Raw genomic sequence first — 9,575 nt, 5'->3', positions numbered from 1 at the left:
TTTCCCTCCTGCCTCTCTGACTTGATTTTCTGCTTGTCCTGTGCCAGGATTATCTGGCTTCACTAAGGGGCTGACAAAGCTGGACAGTTTGGGCAAACACATCAGTCACTTCCAGACAGAAGAATGAAGGAAGCAGCAATACTGGTTTGTAACGAAACTGACTTTTATATAAATTATAAACCCATCCAGTTTAAAGCAGGTCAGTTGCAGTGGTGTCACTTAAGTCCGTAGAAGGCTGAGGCATACACATCTTCTACAGTCATAAATTAACAATGAATAATCAAGGAAGAGAAAGTTCAGGTAAGGCTGCAGATACAACAATAACAAAAAATACCTCTAAGATTACTAGCGGTTAAAATAAAGTCATGATTATCAATGATTGCAAAATATAAATGCAATTTTTGAACAGTTAAAAAGTACAAAAAACGATGGGCAACACAAACAGGCATTGTACATTTTGTCCTGTATGTAGACAAAGCAGAGCAGGAGACTTCTGACCTTTATCTACATCCGACGCTGAGTTGAAGCAAAGAGCTGAGGAAATCTGTAAAAGGATCGTGGCTCGTGATCCCAGTAGTATAAAAGCAGTGTTTTTTTCAGTCTGTAAACAGTAGTCTTGATAGCTTCTTCTAGGTTTGTTTTTCAATTCATCACAAAAAAAAAAAAAATCCAAACCAAACAGAAACAAATCCCAGGGGTAGAGAAGGGGGAACAGCAGCAACGGGTTATAGCTTGAATTTCAGGTCCCTGTGGGACATACTCTGGAGGGGAAATGCTCTTTTGTAAGAAATATATAATTATTTAACTGTACACAATTTATAGGGGAGAGGAATCCTCCCTCTCCCTTAACCAAGCCCCCAGTCAGTCAGTACAATGTTGTCATATTTGTACAGTTTTCTCCTACAGAGAAACTACAGCTTGTGAAGGGAGACCATCTGGATTTATAAAACACCGAGTAATCTGAAAATTGCATTTGTTTGACGAGCTTATCGTTGGCTAGCGGCTGGAGCGGGAAGGGGACAGCAGCTGACGCTGAGCAGCAGTGGCTGTTCTCCCTGTGCTGGCACTGGGGTGGTGTGAGCCACCAGCCAACGCTGGGCCCACGCTGTGCCAAACGCCGCGATGGGAAGTGAACGCAAGCCATGCCTCCATCTCCTCTTAGACTCTGCTTCAGATGACATGTCCTCTCCAGCAGTTTCAATTCTGCTTTTAAGGGAGCTGATGCAAAACACCCTTTTTAAAAAGCAAGTTCTGCTTTCAGGCACGTGGGAGGATTTAAAGAGCTTGGTTAAATGCACCTCAGACTTCACTGAAATTTTCACCATTGCTTATTGACACAACTGGTGGAGTTGAACCTGTTGCAGCAGCAGCGGAAGGAATCTCCAGCACAAACCAGTCCTTGGCTTCTCCCTCTGGATGAGGGCGCTTTCTGTGCTGCTATTTGCCAAAGCCCCCGCTAGTCAGCACTGCCATGGAGGAGGGCACAGCAGTGGCTCGCCTACCCAAAAGAACAGGGGCAGCTCAGCGCTGCTCTAGGAACTCTATCACCTCAGCCACGGGACTGTTTTCACTTACCCTACACGTTTCCAAAGCATCAGCTTCACTCATCACTCTTAATCTTCAGAGCATACCCTTCTTTCAAAAAAAGGTATTTCTATATAACACAGAAGAGTTCAGTTGGCGGTTGGTTGTTGGGGTTTTTATCTCCCAGGAAAAGTATTACTATAACCCAGCCTCAACACATTTTGGTATTCCACCGGCCCAGAGCACTTACCAGACATCGCAGTTAAACCATCGGGACATCCATTACAATTTCAATAACCTGCAGACATTCTTCTTTCCCTTTCAGCATGGGGCAAAGCAAAACTAAATCCAGCAAGAGCACCTATGGGGTTTTGGTTTTTTTTTTATATACAGGGGATTTATTTTAAAAAAAATACTCTCATCAACATTCTAGCATTACTAACAAAACATACTGAGAGGAGATGACAACAAAGGTAGGATTGTCAGCTCTCTTATAATTTTAAATGTCGACTTCAGATCCTAGCTGCTTTAGATCAGAAGATGGAGGAACCTGTGAGGTCTGACCTGTCCCTTCCGTTACAGGGACATGGAACTTTTTTTTGCCTACCAATTTTAGGCTGCATTCCTCTCAAATGGAAAAACCCAGCAGAAATGCAGACTCAGTGGGAGCAGATGATGCGACTGCGCTTTCTAACAGAACGCCTAAGGAGCCAGTACTTGAATAATCAAAGATCAGCTGCGAAAAGCAAGCACACAGTTACAGGAAGTATTCTCAGCCTCATTCCACAGCGGAAGCAAAAGTCACCTCTGCCAACTTAAAACCAAAGCCAGTAAGATTTAATTTCTATTAAAATATTTAAGTCTTAAAGTTTCAGTATTCTAAAGTTACTTTTAAAAAGTTGTGACTGCTGTGTTACATGGAGCTGGCGTGAATGCGGACCGCAGTGTCGGACCTCACCGCAGCTGCTATATACACGGTCTCTGGTTTTGTCTTTTTTGCTGGAACACCGATTCCCATCGCTCTCTGAAGCAGAACGGCCAAGGTTGCTCTTCATCAGGTCTGCTGTTCTCCCCGAACGTGGAAACAACCTGTGCGTACGCTGACACCACCTCCCGCCTGCGCCACTGCAGGCACGGCTCACTCCCACGCTGCGGCGGAGGGCTGGGCTCTGCTGTAGGCTGTGCACAGAGGGGGCTCCCCCAGCGCGGCCTCGCCTCTCCCCCCAGGGAGAATTCATTCGGCAGGACCAGGCAGCTTGAGGACAACACAGGCAGCTCCAAAACGGGCTCATTTCATTGGAGGCGGCTGAAGGCGGGCACCTACAATTTCTGCATTTCTAAGGCAAGGACCATAGAAAAATTATAAACACTGCAAGGTGATGAAAATACAACTCTTCTGAGATATATGCTTTACACTGGATTTCTATTGCTGCTTCTAAAGACCATCTCCAGTTGTTTCTAGAGATCAAAAGGGAAGAAAGTTAATTTTCTCCTGTTGCAATATGCTTATGGACATGTATAAAAAGTGGTCAAACCCCGATAGGGGTCCCTGCTTCTCTTTTATGTACAATAATTTAAATCAGCTCAATACATCTGTAATACCTAAAAAACTGGTTTATGATTTTAAGTCCTTCATGCATCATGAGGAAGTTCTGGATTAAAGTGATGGTACATTGGATGTTGCTTCTGTCTGGGACTCTGGTGTCACTCTCCTGTGGAGTCTGTCAAGGATGCGTTTCTCAGATCTTTAGTTTTTTAATAGTATCAAGTCTCTTTTTCAGCAGTTCTCCTATCTCCTGAACTGAGTGATGGTAACTGCTCTGGACCTTCCCTTGCACAGTCTTTGTAAACTTTTTTTCTTCCTGCAAAAGGCAAAAGAGAAATCATTCACTCCACAGCCACTGTTTGAACCCTCCCATTAAACTTCCCCCACCACCTCAAACACCAATGAGAAATTCACGAGGACCACAGTGTAGGTTTACAAAGGGAATGCCATCGTAATTGTTTCCTCTGGTTAAGAGCAATTAAGTGCATCACAATAGGTGGGGTTTGGTTGGTTGCCTTTTTTTTTTTTTTAAACATTTTGATAAAAAGCAGCTTTCAACAATGTTATCCCACAGGCGGATACACAGAGGTGACATCAGTCACACACAATGTCCAGAGCACGAGTACCACCCCAAGCTCTTACCTGTAAAAGCAGAGTGTCCTTGAGGGACAGCTCTTCAAGTTTCAGTGCAGTCAGAAATATTTCAAGCCCTTTGATGTGGTCTATTACATTGGAAGTTAAGGTCTGTAGTTCAGTAACGTAATCCAGGAAGTGTGTAAATACAGGTGGCTATAAAAACAAAGACATTTTGAATTTATCAACACACATAAATGCCTGTTCAAATGACTCTTCCAACAACAACTCACTTTGTAGCTCTGTCCATCGCTCTACGCCTTCCCCCCAGCGCTAAGCTGTGATCTCCCTGCCCAGATCACCACCACCAGGTAACGAGTTCACTGTAGCACACTCACGGCAGGAAGGCCTGCGAGACTCTCAACTCCATTTCCTACGAAAAAGCGCTGCTATGTGACATCAGATGTGGCATGTCACCACGTCATTTTAAACAGGAGATTCAGAAACTAGTAGAGAGTCAACTCTAACCCACGTCAGCCTCTACGAGGCAAAGTTTATTAACTTGTTTTCTATCCTGATTTATTCCAGTACAAATAGACTTGGCTTGGGGGCGGGGGAGAAGAGAAAGGAATACTGCCTCTACCATGGCTACGGTGCTTTCTTTTTTTTTCTTCTTCTTTTTTTGCAGGTTGGATTTAAAAGGTCGGAGGACGCTGTCACAGTAACTTGATACCCACAGGGCAATGGTGATCGTCTGGAAAAAAGGTATGAGTACGTTACAAGTTGCATTTACAGGAGTCTTCCAAACTGGTTTTAATGTTCCTACTAAGACTCAGAGCTGTCAGAATATGCAAACGAAGCGCTCTGCTTTCATGAGTGGCTGAGATCAAAGAACTTCCACTTTAGTCCCAACATTTCTGCCCTGAAGTACTCCAAAATTTCTAGCTTCCAAAGAAAAAAATACCTCAACAAAGAAGACTAGGTTTTCTAACAGGTTTGGATGAGTTTTCAAGATGCCATCTCTGACTTCAATCAAATCACCTTTACATTTATTGAACAAGTCTGAAACGAGAAAAAAAAAGCCTTATTCAGGACACACAGGCCAACTGAAATGCGTATTGTCTGTACAGTTGTACCCCAGTGCAGTGCACAGAGCTGTCAGAGAACCGACACGATGCAGTTACGACACATTTGACCCAAGCCTCTCGAGAAGATCCAGCTCCCACGTTTCCTCTGAATCGTATTTCATTACGAACACCATCTCCACACCATTTATTAGCACACATGGAGCAAGCACCAGGGAGACAACAGTGGCTAAGACTAGGATGCAAGGTAGCAAAATTATAGGACAGAATGACATTCTGTGGGATGCAACAGCTTCACGATCAGACAAGCCGAGGGGAAGCTCAGCCTTGTTGTCAAGTGCATTTCAAAGGGCTCTGCAGACACACTCATACCGCCCCCCGACTGCAGCACACTCAGCAGCGCATCCTCGGAGCACCATGCAGCATCACCTTAGCAGTGTTCACTCTTAGTTACCACTTACCTGTTAGTCTTTCTACTAAAGACTTGAAACTATTCCCTATCCTCTCCTGGATTTCTGCTGAATCTTCTGAAAGGAAAAAACCAAAGGAGTTATAAACTACAAGTTTGTGTATTTCCTGTTTCCAGAAAACCAAGAGGCATTTAAATGCAATTCAGTGCTGGTAATCAAAAGCAAATGCAACTGCTTTCAAAGAGGAGCCAGTACTACAGGAACACTCGCTGTACAAAACTGGAGACTTGCACAGAACATTAAGTTAAGGCATTGTCTCCCAGAGAACTTAAGTGACACTCAAATATTTAACACACATGTAACTGTCTGGGTCCACACCATCCAATGCTTAGTCATTTTCAAACTGAACACAGACACATCTCACTCCCTCCCACCACACACCAATCTGGTTAAACCCCTGCCCCTCAAACACTTACCTAAGCCATTGGTATCTAGTTCATAAATATCACTAACAAGATAAAACAAGCTAGTCTGGCACTGACAGCTGCCATTACTGAAGAAGCCAGCCATTCGGGTAGGAGGAGGGCCAAGGACAGGATACTAGGCAAGAAGCAAAGAAAAAGACAAAGGTGTTGCAGCTTTTCCTTATCCAGAACACAGTGTTTGTCTCTGGCACATCTCTCAGTCAGATTCATACACTACAAACTCAGGGTCAGTTAAATGCATTCTGCAGCCTGCCGGGCGTTACAAGAGGCATTCAGTTTCTCTGCGTGGATTCATGTTCATTTTATATTTAAGGATAGCTTTTTCTTTAATGGGTACCTGAATTTTTTGTTCTATAAACTTCTTCCCTGAATCCACTGCCACTTCCAGCTGCTGAAGCAGGGATCGAATTGTGTCAATCTTGGATGAGACGCCATTCTCTGCAGTCTTTTCAGAGTTCTTTGGTTGAATAGTGTGACTAAGAGTAGGGAGTCCGCTTACTAGCCTTAAAGTTAAAGACCGGATTCGCAACCACATGGTTTCTTCCTCCAGTGAGAGTTTCCTGTGTTCTTCAGAAATGTCCCTAGGAGAAAGCACCAAAGGTTTTCAGGCAAACGCTTCAATTCTGCAAAGTAGCAAAAGCTTCAGGCAGGTGCAAAAGCCTACCAGAGTTATCCAATACCGCATGAAGAGGAAGGAGGGGTCAGAAGTTCAGAAACCGGTATTAATACGAAAAAAGGCAGCACTACTAGAAGTGATGGGTGACGCTTGTGAAGTTTGCAGTCAGCCAGCCCAGAGAACATTTAAATGTGGCAGGTGCCCTGAAACGAGTTTCTTTGCCACTTGTGCTGTAAGGAAAAGGTGTGACTCTACAGCTGAGGGCATTTCTACTCACCTGTCTTTTGGGTCCCAGTTAAACAAGACTGTCAGGTCTCTGTTGTCACGCAGATCTTTCCACGGAATGTCATCCTCCTCTGGGCTCAGACTCATGGACTTGATACTTTCTTCTAAACTGGTTGATCTGTCCATAAAAACAAGAAACATTAAATCAAACATCTGATCACTGGGAACAGAAAGCACAGCTCCCCAACAGGGCGCACTCTCTCCACTGCTCAGTTCTTCTGATGCCAGAAGCATTACACGTACACGGCACTGACAGGGACACTGACAGGCAGAGCAGGTTAGAAGCAGAGAGACGTAGCTCACCGGTTCCTGCCCAAGAGCTGCAGAATCAGCTCACCAAGGTCTCGCTTGGCCACTGTTCTGCCCACGCACAAATCCCCAAGTTTGTCACTCACTGCTCCTGTACTTACATATTTGCTTCAAGTAAGAGGTCTAACAACATCCGTTCTGTGCGAACTTGCGCAAAATGAAGGGAAGAGTTCAGCCTATTTCTAAATGCAATGAATTCTGGGATCTTCTCAAATGCACCGTACTTGTAGGCTTGAATGATGTATTCTGAGGTCTGGAAGAGAACACACACCATCTCTGTATTAGTTACTGCCACAAATTCAGAAGAACCCGAGTTTAAACAAGGTCACTGCCACAAAACTGCATTTCTGTGGTTTCCATGAGCCCACAGTACAGAATTTGGCAGATGCTCAGTCCACAGGAGAAGCCTGCACTTGTCCCAGTCACCCCAGAGCTTTGATACTTCACTGTGAGAATGCCCAGATACCCCACAGGGCTGCACGATTTAATAACCAAACCAACCTAAGAAACATCACCTTGCTGTCACCACAGGGACTGAAAAATACTTGGAGGGGACAGACCATTTTGGAAGGCTTCCCCCCCCACCCCCGCCACCCTTTTTTATTCAAATACATTACTCCAATAATTAAATTATCTTTTCATTGTGAGAAATGTTTTCAGGCAAAAGAAATATATCCCCGTTTTTCTGGGATGTGCATCACGTATTACCGCAACATAGATTAAAAAAAAATTACTCACACATTTTTTGTTTCTCTTTTTTATTAGGTTTTTGCATACAGTATCACAAGGTAGTATCAGGCAGTGGATACACAGTACAGTACAGTCTACACACCAAAGGGAACTGGCAGGGTCCACGGGAGAGTCTGCTTCCCCTTGGATGAAATGCAGCAACACAAGGCACACGACTAATATTTCACATCAGTCCAAGTAATCTCCAGAAGGAGACTTATACGATGAAGGAGCCTCAGACAAGCACCATGTTTTAACTGCAGAGGCAGAGCGAACTATTCGTGCTCCCAGTCAAGACAGATGGCTGTATTTTTCACATCAGAATTACCCCACAAGTGAGAAATTCCAGCAAATCAAATATTTTCTTCTGAACAAGATTACAAAGGCAATGAAGACGAGAAGCACCTAAAAAGGCCCCTGGTTAACTGAACTTACACAGTACTAACAGACTCAGCCTGTCTGGAAGGCTCGGAGAGGCCAGAAGCCAGCACTCACAGACGAAAGCCACCTTCTATTTCTCCCTCCAAAATAAGAAATGTCCTCTAGGTAGCTCTATCTTTTATTTTCCCTGAGAAATTTGCTTATTTGCACTGTATGAAAAAAGTATGCCAAATATTCAACAACGTACCCTCTGATAAACAGCCTTGCAGAGTTCATTGTGAGGCTGCGGGACTGCGCTATGGGTGCTAATTCAACTGCATCGACGTGGTTTTTAAATCCCCACAGGACACGTTGGTGTTCTATTTGCCCGCAGTATCTGGAGAAATTAAAGACGGACGGACACAAGAAAATTAGAGAGATTACTTGTGATTCTGCATATTTAAAGGAGGACTATCTTGAGAAGGAGAAAGTTGCCTTTTTCGTTTTGGCCAAATATAGCAATACTGCCTTCTCTCTCCTCCCTGCCCTTGGCATCCTCTCCCAGAGCAGAAATACCACGTCAGGGCTGCACAGCATCCCAGATGGCTGCAACTCATGGGACCCACTCTTAAACAGGAGTCACTTCAGGCTGTGAAGTTCAGCAAGTTAGAGGGAAAACGTGTTCATCCAGAGGAATCAGTCTGAACCAGCAGCTACATTCTTACACCAGACCACTTTGTTTACATCCCGTGCTTCCCGTTCTAGGCAGAGTCCCAGGCACTGCGTGCCACAGGACATGCTCTGTGCTGCTGCAGACATTCTGCTATCTCAAACACCAACCGAGAGAGGAGCAGGCAGGATCTGAAATCACGTCCAAAGGTACCTTTGACAGGGTAGTTCTCCTTTAACATTGCAGTTACAGGACTCGAATGGGAAGGTGGCATCAGAACGCTGAGTACGAAGGGGCAACCCCAGCAGAACCACAGCGGCATAGAAACTGGTAGCAGATTCTGACCCTGTGATACCTGGGAAACATCTTACGGTAAGGAATCTCTTTTTTCATCTCCACTCGTGTCATGCCATCGTCCTGGGCGAACAGCACACTGAACTGAGCCTTCACCTCCTGCAACTTGCACCTGATGGTTTAGTACAGCTTTTGATGCACTTCCCAGCTAAGAGGATCTTCAGGTGATAACCACCGGAAGCGTCCAAAACACATGAGAGATCTGGCTACCCAAGATCAACAATGGCTCATGGTCCTTTGGTCGCGATACTCTGTCCCCAAGATGAGACATGATGCAAGTGGGTTCCAGAGTCACACCCTTATCTTGTAGTGTGAAGAATTACATAATGCTTGTTGCACCATGTTTGCCGCTCTTGCAATTTTAGCCTTTAAAGGTGTAGTAGCGAGGCAGGTCGAACCTCTCAGGCACCGCCTTTTCAGGATTTCTGGAACATGAGTTGAGTAGCATCTTCCTGGCAACAGCACTTGGAACGTGGCCATCTTCATTTGTGTGCAGACGTTGAGCTACTGGAGACAACCAGCTCTCCTCTGCTGCAAGCACCTTTATCATTTGTGGAGAACAATCTTCTTCCAAGGTCACCACACCTGAACGGACTTCAGATTGTTTTCCAGGGACAGAGGGAAGCAGA

At 44.8% G+C, this 9,575-nt stretch overlaps 1 protein-coding gene across 1 annotated transcript in view; it reads right to left on the bottom strand.

The window, feature by feature from the left end:
- Positions 1–2,692: 2,692 nt before the first annotated feature.
- Positions 2,693–9,575, bottom strand: part of NAA25 (N(alpha)-acetyltransferase 25, NatB auxiliary subunit) — a 22,010-nt gene continuing 15,127 nt past the window's right edge. Inside the window, exons 15-23 of the mRNA XM_010138238.1 lie at positions 6,935–7,086; positions 6,517–6,642; positions 5,961–6,204; positions 5,615–5,738; positions 5,190–5,255; positions 4,608–4,705; positions 4,287–4,397; positions 3,713–3,859; positions 2,693–3,386 (exon numbers count right to left, since the gene is read on the bottom strand). Coding sequence (XP_010136540.1) covers positions 3,264–3,386; positions 3,713–3,859; positions 4,287–4,397; positions 4,608–4,705; positions 5,190–5,255; positions 5,615–5,738; positions 5,961–6,204; positions 6,517–6,642; positions 6,935–7,086 — 1,191 coding nt within the window. The 3' untranslated portion in view covers positions 2,693–3,263. The remainder of the gene's footprint in view (positions 3,387–3,712; positions 3,860–4,286; positions 4,398–4,607; positions 4,706–5,189; positions 5,256–5,614; positions 5,739–5,960; positions 6,205–6,516; positions 6,643–6,934; positions 7,087–9,575) is intronic.

This window comes from Buceros rhinoceros, unplaced genomic scaffold (assembly GCF_000710305.1).
Source record: "Buceros rhinoceros silvestris isolate BGI_N320 unplaced genomic scaffold, ASM71030v1 scaffold25690, whole genome shotgun sequence".
NCBI lineage: Eukaryota > Metazoa > Chordata > Aves > Bucerotiformes > Bucerotidae > Buceros > Buceros rhinoceros.
Note: the sequence above shows the minus strand (reverse complement) of the source record. Positions and strands in the feature narration are given on the sequence as shown.